Source organism: Coregonus clupeaformis, unplaced genomic scaffold (genome assembly GCF_020615455.1).
Source record: "Coregonus clupeaformis isolate EN_2021a unplaced genomic scaffold, ASM2061545v1 scaf0430, whole genome shotgun sequence".
In the NCBI taxonomy this organism is placed as follows: Eukaryota; Metazoa; Chordata; class Actinopteri; order Salmoniformes; family Salmonidae; genus Coregonus; species Coregonus clupeaformis.
In genome coordinates, this window is record NW_025533885.1 from 70,838 (window position 1) to 93,163 (window position 22,326).

A 22,326-nucleotide genomic window follows, 5' to 3' on the forward strand; every position below is an offset into this window, starting at 1 on the left:
TTCAATTGCCCTGGGGGGTGCGAACAAAGGATCCGCTTCGGGAAAGTCGTGTTCCTGGTCGTAATGCTGGTAGTGCTGGTAGTGCTGGTGAGTTACCGCCGCTCTGATATCCAATAGTTCATCATACCACGCTCAAAGTCGCTCTGGTCACTCGTTTTGCCCATTCTAACGTTCAATCAAAACAGTAACTGAATGCCTGGATGCCTGCTTTATATAGCAAGCCACGGCCACGTGACTCACTGTCTGTAGGAGCGAACCTAACTCTATACTATAGCTTAACTTACCCATAACTCATTTACTGTAATATTGTCTGGGCCAGTACATATGCCTCCTACTAGACAAGACTAGCCATCTCCTGGCTCCATCTGCACCTTTGTTTAAGAAACTCAATATCTTGTCTATTTACGACATTAATGTACACCAATTATGCACTTTCATCTACAAATACCTCCCAGACAGTTTACCTAAACCCTTCAATGGATTCTTCCAGGTTAATTCTGAAATCCATCTATATTTACATTTTTACATTTTAGTCATTTAGCAGACGCTCTTATCCAGAGCGACTTACAGTTAGTGAGTGCATACATTATTTTTTACATTTTTCATACTGGCCCCCCGTGGGAATCGAACCCACAACCCTGGCGTTGCAAACGCCATGCTCTATTAACTGAGCTACATCCCTGCCGGCCATTCCCTCCCCTACCCTGGACGACGCTGGGCCAACTGTGCGCCGCCCCATGGGTCTCCCGGTCGAGGCCGGCTACGACAGAGCCTGGATTCGAACCAGGATCTCTAGTGGCACAGCTAGCACTGCGATGCAGTGCCTTAGACCACTGCCCCACTCGGGAGGAAAGACACTGTGATAACCGTCACCCTCCCCACTGCTGCACATAGTCAATTCTCTATCAGAATTCTTATCTTCACATTGCCAAAACATCATCATCCCTCAATATCTTCAAGCGAAGACTGGGGGTCAGCCTGATGAACCAAACTACTCAGTAATCCCCTCCATGAAGACTGGGGGTCAGCCTGATGAGCCAAACTACCCAATAATCCCCTCCATGAAGACTGGGGGTCAGCCTGATGAGCCAAACTACCCAATAATCCCCTCCATGAAGACTGGGGGTCAGCCTGATGAGCCAAACTACCCAATAATCCCCTCCATGAAGACTGGGGGTCAGCCTGATGAGCCAAACTACCCAATAATCCCCTCCATGAAGACTGGGGGTCAGCCTGATGAGCCAAACTACCCAATAATCCCCTCCATGAAGACTGGGGGTCAGCCTGATGAACCAAACTACCCAATAATCCCCTCCATGAAGACTGGGGGTCAGCCTGATGAACCAAACTACCCAGTAATCCCCTCCATGAAGACTGGGGTTCAGCCTGATGAACCAAACTACCCAATAATCCCCTCCATGAAGACTGGGGGTCAGCCTGATGAACCAAACTACCCAATAATCCCCTCCATGAAGACTGGGGGTCAGCCTGATGAACCAAACTACCCAATAATCCCCTCCATGAAGACTGGGGTCAGCCTGATGAACCAAACTACCCAGTAATCCCCTCCATGAAGACTGGGGGTCAGCCTGATGAACCAAACTACCCAATAATCCCCTCCATGAAGACTGGGGGTCAGCCTGATGAACCAAACTACCCAATAATCCCCTCCATGAAGACTGGGGGTCAGCCTGATGAACCAACCTACCCAATAATCCCCTCCATGAAGACTGGGGGTCAGCCTGATGAACCAAACTACCCAATAATCCCCTCCATGAAGACTGGGGGTCAGCCTGATGAACCAAACTACCCAATAATCCCCTCCATGAAGACTGGGGGTCAGCCTGATGAACCAAACTACCCAATAATCCCCTCCATGAAGACTGGGGGTCAGCCTGATGAACCAAACTACCCAATAATCCCCTCCATGAAGACTGGGGGTCAGCCTGATGAACCAAACTACCCAGTAATCCCCTCCATGTAGCCTAACCCACTCTCACATAATCAAACATGTTTTTTCTTGTATACTGAGTATATCATGTACATTATAATTAATATGCTGTTTAACTGATTGAAGAAACTTATTTTTTTGTATTTATATATGTGGTGTGGTTTTCATATATCAGCCCTTATGGGTTTCCAACCCCACCACCACACCGTTTATACCAGTTTTTATCTGGACTGTTTTGTCTTTCACTTCTTTTCTTTGGTGCGGATAAAATTAAACCTAAAACCTAAAATCTTAACCTACATTTTTGTGAACGGGGTGGTGTACCTAATAAACTGTCCGGTGAGTGTATACTTCCACAATAGACATGTAATGTAATAATAGTAGACGGCGCTACTGTAGATAAACACTGGCTCTGATGTTTACTTAAAAACAAAGTCCAGTTTAGATTGTATGTCTTATCCGTTTCAGCTCAGGAAATGACAGAAATGGCCTCTCAGCGGATGCTGTTGTGGCTTGTATAGTGAGGAATGGCCTCTCAGCGGATGCTGTTGTGGCTGGTATAGTGAGGACCAGCTATGTGATTCATGTGTTGTTGTCTATTCCATCCCCCAGTCCCTGGTTCCTGCTCGCTTTGAGACCCGTACAGTGACGGGCCTTGTGAAGGGCCACGCCTACTCTGTGACTGCCGTTAACGAGGTGAGATAGAACTATAGTAACAGTGGTCGTGGGTTGGATTCCCGCTAGGGGCCGCACATATACGTAAAATGTATTCACGCATAACTAAGTCGCTTTGGACAGAAGCGTCTAGTAAATGGCATTTATTTATTTATTATCTTGTGATTGCTGTATATACACTACATTATTAGATAGACCATGAGATACACTACATTATTAGATAGATAGACCATGAGATACACTACATTATTAGATAGACCATGAGATACACTACATTATTAGATAGATAGACCATGAGATGCACTACATTATTAGATAGACCATGAGATGCATTACATTATTAAATAGACCATGAGATACACTACATTATTAGATAGATAGACCATGAGATACACTACATTATTAGATAGACCATGAGATGCACTACATTATTAGATAGATAGACCATGAGATACACTACATTATTAGATAGATAGACCATGAGATACACTACATTATTAGATAGATAGACCATGAGATGCACTACATTATTAGATAGACCATGAGATACACTACATTATTAGATAGACCATGAGATACACTACATTATTAGATAGATAGACCATGAGATACACTACATTATTAGATAGACCATGAGATACACTACATTATTAGATAGATAGACCATGAGATACACTACATTATTAGATAGATAGACCATGAGATACACTACATTATTAGATAGACCATGAGATACACTACATTATTAGATAGATAGACCATGAGATACACTACATTATTAGATAGACCATGAGATACACTACATTATTAGATAGACCATGAGATACACTACATTATTAGATAGATAGACCATGAGATACACTACATTATTAGATAGACCATGAGATGCACTACATTATTAGATAGACCATGAGATACACTACATTATTAGATAGATAGACCATGAGATACACTACATTATTAGATAGACCATGAGATACACTACATTATTAGATAGATAGACCATGAGATACACTACATTATTAGATAGACCATGAGATGCACTACATTATTAGATAGACCATGAGATACACTACATTATTAGATAGACCATGAGATACACTACATTATTAGATAGATAGACCATGAGATGCACTACATTATTAGATAGATAGACCATGAGATACACTACATTATTAGATAGATAGACCATGAGATGCACTACATTATTAGAGAGACCATGAGATGCACTACATTATTAGATAGAGAGACCATGAGATACACTACATTATTAGATAGATAGACCATGAGATACACTACATTATTAGATAGATAGATCATGAGATACACTACATTATTAGCTAGATAGACCATGAGATGCACTACATTATTAGAGAGACCATGAGATACACTACATTATTAGATAGATAGACCATGAGATACACTACATTATTAGATAGATAGATCATGAGATACACTACATTATTAGATAGACCATGAGATGCACTACATTATTAGATAGATAGACCATGAGATACACTACATTATTAGATAGATAGCCCATGAGATACACTACATTATTAGATAGATAGACCATGAGATACACTACATTATTAGATAGACCATGAGATACACTACATTATTAGATAGACCATGAGATGCACTACATTATTAGATAGATAGATCATGAGATACACTACATTATTAGATAGATAGACCATGAGATGCACTACATTATTAGAGAGACCATGAGATACACTACATTATTAGATATATAGACCATGAGATACACTACATTATTAGATAGATAGATCATGAGATACACTACATTATTAGATAGATAGACCATGAGATAAACTACATCATTAGAGAGACCATGAGATACACTACACTATTAGATAGATAGACCATGAGATGCACTACATTTTTAGATAGACCATGAGATACACTACATTATTAGATAGATAGACCATGAGATGCACTACATTATTAGATAGACCATGAGATACACTACATTATTAGATAGATAGACCATGAGATGCACTACATTATTAGATAGATAGATCATGAGATACACTACATTATTAGAGAGACCATGAGATACACTACATTATTAGATAGATAGACCATGAGATGCACTACATTATTAGATAGACCATGAGATACACTACATTATTAGATAGATAGACCATGAGATGCACTACATCATTAGATAGACCATGAGATGCACTACATTATTAGAGAGACTATGAGATACACTACATTATTAGATAGATAGACCATGAGATACACTACATTATTAGATAGACCATGAGATACACTACATTATTAGATAGATAGACCATGAGATGCACTACATCATTAGATAGACCATGAGATGCACTACATTATTAGAGAGACCATGAGATACACTACATTATTAGATAGATAGACCATGAGATGCACTACATTATTAGATAGACCATGAGATGCACTACATTATTAGATAGATAGACCATGAGATACACTACATTATTAGATATATAGATCATGAGATACACTACATTATTAGATAGATAGACCATGAGATACACTACATTATTAGATAGATAGACCATGAGATACACTACATTATTAGATAGACCATGAGATGCACTACATTATTAGATAGATAGACCATGAGATACACTACATTATTAGATAGACCATGAGATACACTACATTATTAGATAGACCATGAGATACACTACATTATTAGATAGATAGACCATGAGATGCACTACATTATTAGATAGACCATGAGATACACTACATTATTAGATAGATAGACCATGAGATGCACTACATTATTAGATAGATAGATCATGAGATACACTACATTATTAGAGAGACCATGAGATACACTACATTATTAGATAGATAGACCATGAGATGCACTACATTATTAGATAGACCATGAGATACACTACATTATTAGATAGATAGACCATGAGATGCACTACATCATTAGATAGACCATGAGATGCACTACATTATTAGAGAGACTATGAGATACACTACATTATTAGATAGATAGACCCTGAGATGCACAACATTATTAGATAGACCATGAGATACACTACATTATTAGATAGACCATGAGATACACTACATCATAAGATTGATAGACCATGAGATACACTACATTATTAGATAGATAGACCATGAGATGCACTACATTATTAGATAGATAGACCATGAGATACACTACATTATTAGATAGACCATGAGATACACTACATTATTAGACAGACCATGAGATACACTACATCATAAGATTGATAGACCATGAGATACACTACATTATTAGATAGATAGACCATGAGATGCACTACATTATTAGATAGATAGACCATGAGATACACTACATTATTAGATAGATAGACCATGAGATGCACTACATTATTAGATAGATAGACCATGAGATGCACTACATTATTAGATAGATAGACCATGAGATGCACTACATTATTAGATAGACCATGAGATGCACTACATTATTAGATAGACCATGCGATACACTACATTATTAGACAGACCATGAGATACACTACATTATTAGATAGACAGACCATGAGATGCACTACATTATTAGATAGACCATGAGATACACTACATTATTAGATAGATAGACCATGAGATGCACTACATTATTAGATAGACCATGAGATACACTACATTATTAGATAGATAGACCATGAGATGCACTACATTATTAGATAGATAGACCATGAGATACACTACATCATAAGATTGATAGACCATGAGATACACTACATTATTAGATAGATAGACCATGAGATGCACTACATTATTAGATAGACCATGAGATACACTACATTATTAGATAGATAGACCATGAGATGCACTACATTATTAGATAGACCATGAGATACACTACCTTATTAGATAGACCATGAGATACACTACATTATTAGATAGATAGACCATGAGATACACTACATTATTAGATAGATAGACCATGAGATACACTACCTTATTAGATAGACCATGAGATACACTACATTATTAGATAGATAGACCATGAGATACACTACATTATTAGATAGACCATGAGATGCACTACATTATTAGATAGATAGACCATGAGATACACTACATTATTAGATAGACCATGAGATGCACTACATTATTAGATAGATAGACCATGAGATACACTACATTATTAGATAGACCATGAGATACACTACATTATTAGATAGATAGACCATGAGATGCACTACATTATTAGATAGATAGACCATGAGATGCACTACATTATTAGATAGACCATGAGATGCACTACATTATTAGATAGATAGACCATGAGATACACTACATTATTAGATAGATAGACCATGAGATACACTACATTATTAGATAGACCATGAGATACACTACATTATTAGACAGACCATGAGATACACTACATTATTAGATAGACAGACCATGAGATGCACTACATTATTAGATAAACCATGAGATGCACTACATTATTAGATAGATAGACCATGAGATACACTACATCATAAGATTGATAGACCATGAGATACACTACATTATTAGATAGACCATGAGATACACTACATTATTAGATAGATAGACCATGAGATACACTACATTATTAGATAGATAGACCATGAGATACACTACATCATAAGATTGATAGACCATGAGATACACTACATCATAAGATTGATAGACCATGAGATGCACTACATTATTAGATAGACCATGAGATGCACTACATTATTAGATAGACCATGAGATACACTACATTATTAGATAGATAGACCATGAGATGCACTACATCATTAGATAGACCATGAGATGCACTACATTATTAGATAGACCATGAGATGCACTACATTATTAGATAGATAGACCATGAGATACACTACATTATTAGATAGATAGACCATGAGATACACTACATTATTAGATAGACCATGAGATGCACTACATTATTAGATAGATAGACCATGAGATACACTACATTATTAGATAGACCATGAGATGCACTACATTATTAGATAGACCATGAGATGCACTACATTATTAGATAGACCATGAGATACACTACATTATTATATAGGTAGACCATGTGTATGGAGTTGTGGTTTGAGATGACTGTAGGCCATTTTAATGTTTTTTACTGCTACCAAAGCTGACTCAAGCAGCCAGTGTTTGTTGCCGTTGTGATTGTTACATGGACCGTTGTGTGTTTCTCCTCAGTGTAAGCAGTCCCTTCACAAAGAGTCTAAGGTGCGTCTGGTGCGCCTCAGGAACCCCTGGGGACAGGTGGAGTGGAACGGGCCCTGGAGTGACAAGTACGATACGCTTGATTGATTGATTGATTGACTGGCTGGTTGATTGAACTGGCACCAGTGATAGACACAGGTTGCTTTCCGATATCCATGCTAGCATTCCCAATACAAGGCTGCGTTTACACAGGGAGCCCAATTCTGATATTTTTTCCACTAATTGGTCTTTTGACCAATCACATCAAATCTTTTCATATCAGATATTTCATATCAAAAGTCAATTTATGACATTTAGCACATTTAGCACAGTTATTACATTTATCACATTTATCACAATTATCACATTTATTAAATGTATCACATGTATTAAATTTAGCACATTTAGCACAAAAAAAACTATAAGTAATGAGTAGTAAAAAAAAGAAGAATCAAATTGTAGTGCTGTATGTTATATTATATTACATTATATTATATTACATTATATTATATTATATTATATTATATTATATTATATTACATTATATTATATTGTATTGTATTATATTATATTATATTATATTACATTATATTATATTGTATTACATTATATTATATTATATTACATTATATTATATTGTATTACATTATATTATATTACATTATATTATATTATATTATATTATATTACATTATATTGTATTACATTATATTATATTACATTATATTATATTGTATTACATTATATTATATTATATTATATTACATTATATTATATTGTATTACATTATATTATATTACATTATATTATATTATATTACATTATATTATATTATATTATATTACATTATATTATATTACATTATATTATATTATATTATATTATATTACATTATATTATATTGTATTACATTATATTATATTACATTACAATATATTATATTATATTACATTATATTATATTATATTACATTATATTATATTACATTATATTACATTATATTATATTATATTACATTACATTATATTGTATTACATTATATTATATTCCCATGTCAGAGAAGGTCCATGTATCATATTATTCCGTTTGGATGTTGTTGATGTTGTTCCCTCCTGTCCACAGCTCTAAGGAGTTATGATGTTGTTGATGTTGTTCCCTCCTGTCCACAGCTCTGAGGAGTGATGATGTTGTTGATGTTGTTCCCTCCTGCCCACAGCTCTAAGGAGTGGGTATCTCTGTCTAAGGGAGAGAAGGACAAGCTCCAGCATCAGAGTGCTGAGGACGGTGAGTTCTGGTGAGTCTGTTTCTCTTTTCAACAATGTCATCATAGCTGCTCTTGATACTTGATGTTTATTGTCTCTACCCATATTACATGTCCTCTCCTCTCTCTCAACTGGAAAAGGAAAATCCCACCTCACTGAAATAGTCAATTCATGACCTTCCTTGAACCCTGCACCAAAATACCTTTGATTACAAACTATCAAGTGGAGCATGCCAATTCTTGACCCTCCTTGAACCCTGCACCAAAAGACCTTTGATTACAAACTATCAAGTGGAGCGTGCCAATTCATGACCTTCCTTGAACCCTGCATTAAAATACCTTTGATTACAAACTATCAAGTGGAGCATGCCAATTCTTGACCCTCCTTGAACCCTGCACCAAAAGACCTTTGATTACAAACTATCAAGTGGAGCGTGCCAATTCTTGACCCTCCTTGAACCCTGCACCAAAAGACCTTTGATTACAAACTATCAAGTGGGGCGTGCCAATTCTTGACCCTCCTTGAACCCTGCACCAAAAGACCTTTGATTACAAACTATCAAGTGGAGCGTGTCAATTCTTGACTCTCCTTGAACCCTGCACCAAAATACCTTTTATTACAAACTATCAAGTGGAGCGTGCCAATTCTTGACCCTCCTTGTCTCCCTCCCCCCTTCCTCTCCCTCTCCTCTCATCTCCCCCCTCTCCTCACCAATCCCACTCCTTCCTCCTCTCCTGCTCCTCCTCTCTCTCTCTCTCTCTCTCTCTCTCTCCCCCCTCTCCCTATCTCCCTCTCCTCTGTCTCCCATCTCCCTCTCGCTCTCCTCTGTCTCCCTCTCCCTCTCCTCTGTCTCCCTCTCCCTCTCCTCTCTCTCCCTCTCCCTCTCCTCTGTCTCCCTCTCCCTCTCCTCTGTCTCCCTCTCCCTCTCGCTCTCGCTCTCCCTCTCCCTCTCCCTCCCCTCTCCTCTCTCCCTCTTCCTCTCCCCCTCCTCTGTCTCCCTCTCCCTCTCTCCTCTGTCTCCCTCTCCTCTGTCTCCCTCTCCCTCTCTCCTCTGCCTCCCCCTTCTATCTCCTTCTCCTGTCTCCCTCTCCCTCTCCTCTGTCTCCCTCTCCTCCCCCTCCTCTGCCTCCCTCTCCTCTGTCTCCCTCTCCCTCTCCCTCTCCTCTGTCTCCCTCTCCCTCGAATCTGTCTCCCTCTCCTCTGTCCCCCTCTCCTCTGCCTCCCTCTCCTCTGTCTCCCTCTCCTCTGTCTCCCTCTCCTCTGACTCCCTCGTCTCTGTCGCCCTCTCCTCTCTCCTCTGTCTCCCTCTCCTCTGTCTCCCTCTCCTCTGTCTCCCTCTCCTCTGTCTCCCTCTCCTCTGACTCCCTCTCCCTCTCTGTCTCCCTCTCCTCTGTCCCCCTCTCCTCTGCCTCCCTCTCCTCTGTCTCCCTCTCCTCTGTCTCCCTCTCCTCTGTCTCCCTCTCCTCTGACTCCCTCTCCCTCTCTGTCTCCCTCTCCCTCTCCTCCGTCTCCCCAGGATGTCCTTTGAGGACTTCAAGAAGAACTACACTAAGATTGAGATCTGCAACCTGACCCCTGATGCCCTGGAGGATGATAAGATCCACAAGTGGACGGTGTCTGTGAACGAGGGTCGCTGGGTCAGAGGCTGCTCCGCCGGGGGCTGTAGAAACTACCCAGGTAGGAGATGACCCCTGACCTCTAACCCTATACTGTAGGTTGATAGCTTGCCTGATGCAATGGAACGAATGGGGTAGTCCTACAATTGACCCTTTGCTCAGCCCCGCCCCAGAATTTTAGCCAAACAATCTCACCGCTCCAATGGATAGCAACTGTCGTCGAGTCCGACACCTCGGACAAGGTCACGTTTGAGTTTTCTTCAAAAAAGTAATTGTTTAAATGGCTAAATAATTGAACAGTGCACCAGGGGTACTTGCTACTGGAATTCCTGAAATGCAGAACCTGTTAGAGTATTCCTTGAATCTGGGGGGCAGCCATTAGCGAAGGGTCAATTGCACTGCAAATCTCCCCCACCTGGCACTCTGGCCAGGCTCAATCAAATGTTCCCAAAGTATTTGAAAGAAAAAGTAGACAATGTCCATTGAGTGATGTGGCGTGTTTGGTTCTACCTCTATTTATGTTAGTCTATCCACAAGGATTAGGTTCTGCAGATTAAGTTCTGCAGGTTCTGGACCGAGGCTACACACAGTGATGTGTCGTGTTTGGTTCTGAACCCCCTACCTGCAGATACATTCTGGACCAACCCTCAGTACCGCCTGCGTCTGCTGGAGGAGGACGATGACCCAGAGGACAACGAGGTGGCGTGTTCCTTCGTGATCGCTCTGATGCAGAAGAACAGACGGAAGGAGAGGAAGATGGGAGCCAATCTCTTTACCATCGGATTTGCCATCTACGAGGTGTCCCTCTGTCAGCCGTCACACAAACAAAACAAAAAAAAAGATCTTAAACGACTTGTATTATTCTTTAAAGGGGGTAGTTGTTAGTTGAACAAGTCAAATAATGTCTGTACCAGTTGCAGATGACCCCTTAGCCACAATATGTTGGCGACACACGTTGTATACATGCTGCATTCTGTTGGCGACACGTTGTATACATGCTGCATTCTGTTGGCGACACGTTGTATACATGCTGCATTCTGTTGGAAACACGTTGTATACATGCTGCATTCTGTTGGCGACACGTTGTATACATGCTGCATTCTGTTGGCGACACGTTGTATACATGCTGCATTCTGTTGGAAACACGTTGTATACATGCTGCATTCTGTTGGCGACACGTTGTATACATGCTGCATTCTGTTGGCGACACGTTGTATACATGCTGCATTCTGTTGGCGACACGTTGTATACATGCTGCATTCTGTTGGCGACACGTTGTATACATGCTGCATTCTGTTGGCGACACGTTGTATACATGCTGCATTCTGTTGGCGACACGTTGTATACATGCTGCATTCTGTTGGCGACGCGTTGTATACATGCTGCATTCTGTTGGCGACACGTTGTATACATGCTGCATTCTGTTGGCGACACGTTGTATACATGCTGCATTCTGTTGGAAACACGTTGTATACATGCTGCATTCTGTTGGCGACACGTTGTATACATGCTGCATTCTGTTGGAAACACGTTGTATACATGCTGCATTCTGTTGGCGACACGTTGTATACATGCTGCATTCTGTTGGCGACACGTTGTATACATGCTGCATTCTGTTGGCGACACGTTGTATACATGCTGCATTCTGTTGGCGACACGTTGTATACATGCTGCATTCTGTTGGAAACACGTTGTATACATGCTGCATTCTGTTGGCGACACGTTGTATACATGCTGCATTCTGTTGGAAACACGTTGTATACATGCTGCATTCTGTTGGAAACACGTTGTATACATGCTGCATTCTGTTGGAAACACGTTGTATACATGCTGCATTCTGTTGGAGACACGTTGTATACATGCTGCATTCTGTTGGCGACACGTTGTATACATGCTGCATTCTGTTGGAAACACGTTGTATACATGCTGCATTCTGTTGGAAACACGTTGTATACATGCTGCATTCTGTTGGAGACACGTTGTATACATGCTGCATTCTGTTGGAAACACACGTTGTATACATGCTGCATTCTGTTGGCGACACGTTGTATACATGCTGCATTCTGTTGGAGACACGTTGTATACATGCTGCATTCTGTTGGAAACACGTTGTATACATGCTGCATTCTGTTGGCGACACGTTGTATACATGCTGCATTCTGTTGGCGACACGTTGTATACATGCTGCATTCTGTTGGCGACACGTTGTATACATGCTGCATTCTGTTGGAAACACGTTGTATACATGCTGCATTCTGTTGGCGACACGTTGTATACATGCTGCATTCTGTTGGCGACACGTTGTATACATGCTGCATTCTGTTGGAAACACGTTGTATACATGCTGCATTCTGTTGGCGACACGTTGTATACATGCTGCATTCTGTTGGCGACACGTTGTATACATGCTGCATTCTGTTGGAGACACGTTGTATACATGCTGCATTCTGTTGGAGACACGTTGTATACATGCTGCATTCTGTTGGCGACACGTTGTATACATGCTGCATTCTGTTGGAGACACGTTGTATACATGCTGCATTCTGTTGGAAACACGTTGTATACATGCTGCATTCTGTTGGAAACACGTTGTATACATGCTGCATTCTGTTGGCGACACGTTGTATACATGCTGCATTCTGTTGGCGACACGTTGTATACATGCTGCATTCTGTTGGAGACACGTTGTATACATGCTGCATTCTGTTGGCGACACGTTGTATACATGCTGCATTCTGTTGGAAACACGTTGTATACATGCTGCATTCTGTTGGAAACACGTTGTATACATGCTGCATTCTGTTGGAAACACGTTGTATACATGCTGCATTCTGTTGGCGACACGTTGTATACATGCTGCATTCTGTTGGAAACACGTTGTATACATGCTGCATTCTGTTGGCGACACACGTTGTATACATGCTGCATTCTGTTGGCGACACGTTGTATACATGCTGCATTCTGTTGGAAACACGTTGTATACATGCTGCATTCTGTTGGAAACACGTTGTATACATGCTGCATTCTGTTGGAGACACGTTGTATACATGCTGCATTCTGTTGGAAACACGTTGTATACATGCTGCATTCTGTTGGAAACACGTTGTATACATGCTGCATTCTGTTGGAAACACAGTTTTGTTTTTAGCTGTGTTTGCTGATCTTGTTTCTGGTGCAAATCAATTCTGTTGTTTCAATTCAAATCAAATCAATTCAGATCTGTTTCTGGTGCAAACACAACTCATTCTTCTCTCTGTCTGTCTGCAGGTGCCGAAGGAGGTAAGGACAGGAGATGTGGAATGGGTTTAGTTTTTCACATTGTGGGTTTTTACTATGAAAGTTTCTATGATTAATAGTATGACAACAATGACTAATTCAACACTTTTCATTCCCAATCTTTCTCCTCCTCCGTCTGCGTGTTTCTGTGACCAGATGCACGGCAACAAGCAGCACATGCAGAAGGACTTCTTCCTGTTCAACTCGTCCAAGGCTCGCTGCAAGTCCTACATCAACCTGAGGGAGGTGACCCAGCGCTTCCGTCTGAGCCCCGGGGAGTACGTCATCATCCCTTCCACCTACGAGCCTCACCAGGAGGGAGAGTTCATCCTCAGAGTCTTCTCCGAAAAGAGGAACACCTCCGAGTGAGTGAGAGAGCGGGGTGGTGGTGGAGCGCAGAGGGAATATGGGAATATGTCGAGTCCCCCTGGGAAAAGCAATGCAAGGCCACAGTGGAGTGTCATAGAGGTTTATTAACAGTCTGGGGTTCAAACAAAGCGCAGATAAACGGCCTGTGCACTGCGATATACTTTTTAAAGCAATTTTCCCAGGCGTTTTTGCTGCGATCACGTTGTTGTTACTGTAAACACAGTGGATGCCGTTGTTTTAAAGAGTATATCACCTTTCAAAAGTCAAATCGCAGTGCACAGGCCGCTTATCTGCATTTGTTTGAATCCCGGGCTACGTTTCACACTTCCTTGGCCACTGGTTAACTATATTTAGATTTGCAAATACTGATGAACATATTCCATTATAGTAACTTAATTACAATCTTAGTAATAGTATGGGGTAGGCAGCTTCTCAGGTGTTTTACATGACATGACCCAATGTCTATGATGGGTTAAGCAGTGTGGGTGAGTGGGTGTGTGTTGAGTTGTTGTTAGGTTGTGTTGTTGTCAGGTTAGAGTGTCCCCTTCGGGGAGGGGGTGCTGGTTGGGGTTATGGGGGGGTCAGACCACCCAGGACAAACTATTTTAACGGCAATTTGATTTGTAGAGCTGGAAGGAATCGGCCCCAGTTCGAAGCTGTTATGGAGTCTTTTTTAGGACAAGCGACTTTAGATTTGGGCATGCTCCGGTAAACATTTTATTTCAGTAATAAAATAAACCTCCTGATCTGCCTTCAAACATCCCGAAACAACCCCCACCCTAGAAAACAAGAGCTCCTAGCTCTGGTGGAAGAGAAAAAGCTGAAATCTGAAGAAGCTGTAAAGACATATGACCGACTTGATTATGGGCGGGTTTCCCGGACAAAGATTATGTCTAGTCCTGGGCTAAGAAGCAAAAATCAATAGAGAATCCCGTTCGAAAATGTTTTTTTGAATCCAGGATTAGGCTTAATCTGTGTTCAGAAAACCAGCCCTATGAGTTTTAAGATAACAAAGTCTGGCTTTTATTTAATCTCAGTGGGAGTCACTGTTTTCGTCCATTTGTTTTTAAGGAAACGTCAGGTTGTACAGGTGATATAATCACGTTTTCTAGGTATTGTCTGCCGTATCTAGCCTGTGGTGAGAAGCCTGTTGGAGACGTATCGGCCACACAGACCTGGTCTGGGCCTAATGCTCCTCCAGAGACCTGAGCATGTTCTAATGACCTGAGCATGTTCTAATGACCTGAGCATGTTCTAATGACCTGAGCATGTTCTAATGACCTGAGCATGTTCTAATGACCTGAGCATGTTCTAATGACCTGAGCATGTTCTAATGACCTGAGCATGTTCTAACCTACAGTATTTGCCATATCTTCAATTTAAGCCTACTAGAAAGTGTGTGTCCTCAGGCCTGGAGGGAAGCAAAAGTAATTCCGTTACCTAAGAATAGTAAAGCCCCCTTTACTGGCTCAAACAGCCGACCAATCAGCCTGTTACCAACCCTTAGTAAACTATTGGGAAAAATTGTGTTTGACCAGATAAAATGCTATTTTACAGTAAACAAGTCGACGACAGACTTTCAGCACGCTTATAGGGAAGGACACTCAACAAGCACAGCACTTACACAAATGACTGATGATTGGCTGAGAGAAATTGATGATAAAAAGATTGTGGGGGCTGTTTTGTTAGACTTCAGTGTGGCTTTTGACATTATCAATCGTGATCTGCTGCTGGAAAAATGTATGACGTGGATATCGATTAAAGCAGCCCTCCACACCTCTCTGATTCAGAGGGTTTGGGTTAAACGTGGAAGACACATTTAAGTTGAATGCATTCAGTTGTACAACTGTGTCACGATCGTCAAAAGTAGTAGACCAAGACGCAGCGTGGAAGGCGAACATACTTTATTATTTAATTCACCACACGAACAAAACAACAAAACGATACGTGAAGTCCTTGGTAACAAAACACAAACCATACACGGAACAAGATCCCACAATACACTGTGCCAAACAGGCTGCCTAAGTATGGTTCCCAATCAGAGACAACAAGCAACAGCTGATTCTCGTTGCCTCTGATTGAGAACCACCCCGGCCAACATAGATACACATGAACTAGAAACTGAAACAAAGAACACAAAACATAGACTCTACACACCCTGGCTCAACATAAAAGAGACCCTAGAGCCAGGGCGTGACAAACTGACTAGGTATCCCCCTTTCCCTTAAACCCCCTGCTATATTGTGGATAAAGAGTTACCTGTCTAACAGAACACAAATGGTGTTCTTTAATGGAAGCCTCTCCAACATAATCCAGGTAGAATCAGGAATTCCCCAGGGCAGCTGTTTTTCAATCTTTACTAACGACATGCCGCTGGCTCTGAGTAAAGCCAGTGTGTCTATGTATGAGGATAACTCAAAACTATACATGTCAGCTACCACAGCGACTGAAATGACTGCAACACTTAACAAAGAGCTGCAGTTAGTTTCAGAATGGGTGGCAAGGAATAAGTTAGTCCTAAATATTTCAAAAACTAAAAGCATCGTATTTGGGACAAATCATTCACTAAACCCTAAACCTCAACTAAATCTTGTAATGAATAATGTGGAAATTGAGCAAGTTGAGGTGACTAAACTGCTTGGAGTAACCCATGATTGTAAACTGTCATGGTCAAAGCATATTGATACAACAGTAGCTAAGATGGGGAGAAGTCTGTCCATAATAAAGAGCTGCTCTGCCTTCTTAACAACACTATCAACAAGGCAGGTCCTACAGGCCCTAGTTTTGTCGCACCTGGACTACTGTGTTCAGTCGTGTGGTCAGGTGCCATAAAGAGGGACTTAGGAAAATTGCAATTGGCTCAGAACAGGGCAGCACGGCTGGCCCTTGGATGTACCCAGAGAGCTAACATGAATAATATGCATGTCAGTCTCTCCTGGCTCAAAGTGGAGGAGAGATTGACTTCATCACTACTTGTATTTGTGAGAGGTATTGACATGTTGAATGAACCGAGATGTCTGTTTAAACGACTAGCATACAGCTCAGACACCCATGCATACCCCACAAGACTCTTCACCGTCCCCAAGTCCAGAACAGACTATGGGAGGCGCACAGTACTACATAGAGCCATGACTACATGGAACTCTATTCCACATCAGGTAACTGATGCAAGCAGTAGAATCAGATTTAAAAACAGATAAAAATACCCCTTATGGAACAGTGGGGACTGTGAAGAGACACACACATAGACACAGACACATAAATACACACACACGATAACATACGCTCTATACACACGTACACATGGATGTTGTGTTGTAGATATGTGGTAGTGGAGTAGGGGCCTGAGGTCACACACTTAGTGTGTTGTGAAATCTGTAATGAATGTATTGTAATGTTTTTAAAATTGTATAACTGCCTTAATTTTGCCAGACCCCAGGAAGAGTAAACTGATGCCTTGGCAGCAGCTAATGGGGATCCATAATAAATACAAATACAAATGTACAGTACTGAAACTAAGAGGCCAGAGAGAAGGGGAAACTGCCCACAAGGGCACCCAGTCAATAACACCTAAATTAGACGTTTGGCAAGAAAGAAAACAAGTTGTGAAGAAGAGGAAGAATATTCAAACATCTCTTTATGAAATAAACATAACAGCTGGTAAATTAACATATTTTCTTCCAGCTCGAGTGTGGTACAGTAATTACTGTCATTCGACTCAATACTAAGGGACCATAAGCCTTTAGAATTGTGTCAGTTTTAAGAAAAATGTGCAGTATAATTCCATATGATTGATGTTGCAAAATTACAGTTCGTAACAGTATTCAGAGATATACTGTATAGACATTTAGGAATAGCTGGAGATGGGAAATGTGATGAAATAATGTGTAATTAGGATGTTGCAGTGTTTGGTTCTTTGTGAGAAAATGTGTAGGCTTATAGTCCAGATGACGTCAACTCTGTGTAGGCTGATGGTCCAGATGATGTCAACTCTGTGTAGGCTGATGGTCCAGATGATGTCAACTCTGTGTAGGCTGATGGTCCAGATGATGTCAACTCTGTGTAGGCTGATGGTCCAGATGATGTCAACTCTGTGTAGGCTGATGGTCCAGATGATGTCAACTCTGTGTAGGCTGATGGTCCAGATGATGTCAACTCTGTGTAGGCTGATGGTCCAGATGATGTCAACTCTGTGTAGGCTGATGGTCCAGATGATGTCAACTCTGTGTAGGCTGATGGTCCAGATGATGTCAACTCTGTGTAGGCTGATGGTCCAGATGATGTCAACTCTGTGTAGGCTGATGGTCCAGATGATGTCAACTCTGTGTAGGCTGAAGGTCCGGATGACGTCAACTCTGTGTAGGCTGATGGTCCAGATGATGTCAACTCTGTGTAGGCTGATGGTCCAGATGATGTCAACTCTGTGTAGGCTGATGGTCCAGATGATGTCAACTCTGTGTAGGCTGATGGTCCAGATGATGTAAACTCTGCTAGTGTCACCGTGGTGACTGCTGTCTGTTGGTTTCTACTCAGGGAGATAGAGAACAGGATCGAGGCTGATCATCCAGTGGTGAGTTAGTTCAACTTCCTGTCTCTGTCTGTCTGTCTGTCAGCATCATGTATCTATCTGTCTCCCCGTCCACAGCCCAACTTCCTGTGTCTGTCAGCATCATGTATCTATCTGTCTCCCCGTCCACAGCCCAACTTCCTGTCTCTGTCAGCATCATGTATCTATCTGTCTCCCCGTCCACAGCCCAACTTCCTGTCTCTGTCAGCATCATGTATCTATCTGTCTCCCCGTCCACAGCCCAACTTCCTGTCTCTGTCAGCATCATGTATCTATCTGTCTCCCCGTCCACAGCCCAACTTCCTGTGTCTGTCAGCATCATGTATCTCTCTGTCTCCCCGTCCACAGCCCAACTTCCTGTGTCTGTCAGCATCATGTATCTCTCTGTCTCCCCCGTCCACAGCCCAACTTCCTGTCTCTGTCAGCATCATGTATCAGGATCCAGACCTCTTCCCTTTTTTTCTTGTTCTACATGTTGCTACGTTACAGATTTATTCTAAAATGGATTAAATAAAATCAATCAACACACAGCACCCCATAACAGGTGTTTAGACCTTATTTATGGTTATTATAAATGTGGTTATATGTTATGTTAAATATGGTTATATGAGTGTGGTTATTAAATAAACAACAGAATTTCATATACTTTGTTTTTTAGATTTTTACGTCAGCATTCGAAAGGGAAATTGGCCCAATATTATCTCAATGAGAAATGACATGAAAACGACAGTATACATTTTTACATCGTTAAATATTATTGTTACATCATATTATTCAGAAGTGATATTGGCCAATAGTATCTGCCTCAGATTCTCTCTCTTTCTCTCTCTCTCTCTCTCTCTCTCTCCCCCCTCTCTCTCCCCCTCCCCTCTCTCTCCCCCCTCTCTCTCTCTTTCCCCCTCTCTCTCTCCTTCCCCCTCTCTCTCTCCCCCTCCCTCTCCCCTCTCTCTCTCTCTCCCTCTCTCTCCCCCTCCCATCTCTCTCCCCCCTCTCTCTCTTTCCCCCTCTCTCTCTCTCTCCCCCCTCTCTCTCCCCCTCTCTCTCTCCCCCTCTCTCTCTCCCCTCTCTCTCTCCCCCCCTCTCTCTCTCCCCTCTCTCCCCCTCTCTCTCTCTCTCCCATCTCCCCCCCCTCTCTCTCCCCCCTCTCTCTCTCCCCCCTCTCTCTCTCTCTCCCCTCTCTCTCTCTCCCCTCTCTCTCTCCTCTGTGTCTTCTTCTCCTTCTCAGCCGGCCCCAGCCAATGCGGGGGAGGAGAGTGAGGAGGACCAGCAGTTCCGGAGCATCTTTCAGCAGATAGCCGGGGATGTGAGTACGGGGAGTACAGGGAGGCCAGGGAGCGCTTGGGGGAGTGTGAGTATAGTGCTGGGGTGGGTGGTCAATCAATGTGCTCCCAATCTAGGGCCGAGATTCAATCCAATCTAAATGATATCCGCGTTATAGCGCACTTGACATTTATAAGGTAATTTCCGATTGAGCCGACATATGCAGCATTTACTGTGAATGCAATCTCCGCGAACACAGGAACATTGCCTTTAAAAGCTGCATTGTCTGATTGAATCTCGGCCTATATTTCCTGTGTTATGATCAGCCTACTGTTTCTGTCATATTGCTGTCGTTACCAGACCTGGGTTCAAATACTGTATCTCCGCTTTATTCATGACTCAGGATATGACCCAGATACACAGGAGGCGGATAGTACGATTCTCCAAATATTTATTATAACGAGGGGGCAGGCAAAGGGCAGGTCGAGGACGGGGGCAGGCAAAGGGCAGGTCGAGGACGGGGGCAGGCAAAGGGCAGGTCGAGGGCAGGCAGAGGGCAGGCAGAGGGCAGGTCGAGGGCAGGCAAAGGGCAGGTCGAGGGCAGGCAGAGGTTCGTAATCCAAGGCAGAGTCAATCAGGGACAGAACGGCGGGCTCAGGGTCAGGACAGGCTGAAAGGTCAAAACCGGGAAGACTAGAAAACAAAACTTGAGAACAGGAGAAAAAAAACAGAAAAACACGCTGGGACGACTTGACGAGACAAGACTGAACTGGCAACAGACAAACAGAAAAGGCAGGTATAAATACACAGGGGAATAATGGGGGGAAATAGGAGACACCTGGTGGGGGGTGGAGACACCTGGTGGGGGGTGGAGACACCTGGTGGGGGGGTGGAGACACCTGGAGGGGGGTGGAGACACCTGGAGGGGGGTGGAGACACCTGGTGGGGGGTGGAGACACCTGGTGGGGGGTGGAGACACCTGGAGGGGGGGTGGAGACACCTGGTGGGGGGTGGAGACACCTGGAGGGGGGTGGAGACACCTGGAGGGGGGTGGAGACAAGCACAAGACAGGTGAAACAGATCAGGGCGTGACAGTATCTACGCTTGATATAGCTTGCCTGGTGCAATGAAAACCAATGAAATTGTCCCAAAAGTGGAAACTGGCACTTCAGGTAGGCTCAATCAACCAATTTAAAGTATGCATTATACAAAGGAGAACAAATACTACTTGAACTCAGGTCTGGTTATAGAAATGAATTTGATTAGGTTATTTTATTTTATCAGGTAAGGATGCTTTCAGACATCAATAGATTACCTACGGAAGCCCTGAATTATCTCGTTTGAACGACTTAGTATCTCGTTCGAATAACTTAGTAAACCAAAAATGATTTGAATATTTTTTTTACTAAGTCGTTCAATCGAGACACTAAGCCATTTGAATGACTAATTATCCTCGCTTGAACGACTTAATTGTTATTTTGTCTAATTAGGCCTAATTTGGTATGCTGTTTGTCAGACCATGTAATGGTTGGTGCAGCCATTATTTCACTGATTCCATCCATTGATAAGATTATTCACGTGACAGTTCTTTGATAGCCTAAAGCAGGGCTTCTTTTGAATGCCAGAGCGTAAGTGAGGAGCGAGGAGCAGAGCGAGGAGCGGAGCGTCTGACAAACAGCATAACAAATCAGGCCTAATTAGACAAAATAACAATTAAGTCTTTCAAATTAGACAGTCGTTCAAACGACTTAATATCTCGTTTGAACGACTTAGTATCTTGTTTGAACGTTTAGTAAATATAGATATATATATATAGATAGATAGATATTTCTCCTGAGTGGCGCAGTGGTCTAAGGCACTGCATCGCAGTGCTAACTGTGCCACTAGAGATCCTGGTTCGAATCCAGGCTCTGTCGCAGCCGGCCGCGACCGGGAGACTCATGGGCGGCGCACAATTGGCCCAGCGTCGTCCAGGGTAGGGGAGGGAATGGCCGGCAGGGATGTAGCTCAGTTGGTAGAGCATGGCGTTTGCAACGCCAGGGTTGTGGGTTCGATTCCCACGGGGGGCCAGTATAAAAAAAAATAATAATCACTAACTGTAAGTCGCTCTGG

General features: G+C 42.1%; 1 protein-coding gene across 4 annotated transcripts in view; it reads left to right on the forward strand.

Moving 5' to 3' along the window:
* The window catches only part of LOC121539129 (calpain-3-like), a 64,749-nt gene that overhangs the window by 23,391 nt on the left and 19,032 nt on the right, over positions 1 to 22,326 (forward strand). Inside the window, exons 6-14 of one of the 4 annotated variants that reach the window (XM_041847397.2) lie at positions 2,564 to 2,647; positions 7,859 to 7,953; positions 9,081 to 9,158; positions 10,643 to 10,803; positions 11,371 to 11,540; positions 14,010 to 14,021; positions 14,175 to 14,383; positions 18,921 to 18,957; positions 20,180 to 20,302. In XM_041847397.2, the coding sequence (XP_041703331.1) occupies positions 2,564 to 2,647; positions 7,859 to 7,953; positions 9,081 to 9,158; positions 10,643 to 10,803; positions 11,371 to 11,540; positions 14,010 to 14,021; positions 14,175 to 14,383; positions 18,921 to 18,957; positions 20,180 to 20,302 (969 nt within the window). The remainder of the gene's footprint in view (positions 1 to 2,563; positions 2,648 to 7,858; positions 7,954 to 9,080; positions 9,159 to 10,642; positions 10,804 to 11,370; positions 11,541 to 14,009; positions 14,022 to 14,174; positions 14,384 to 18,920; positions 18,958 to 20,179; positions 20,303 to 22,326) is intronic. The other 3 variants (XM_041847399.2, XM_041847398.2, XM_041847400.2) reach the window with 3 other exon arrangements.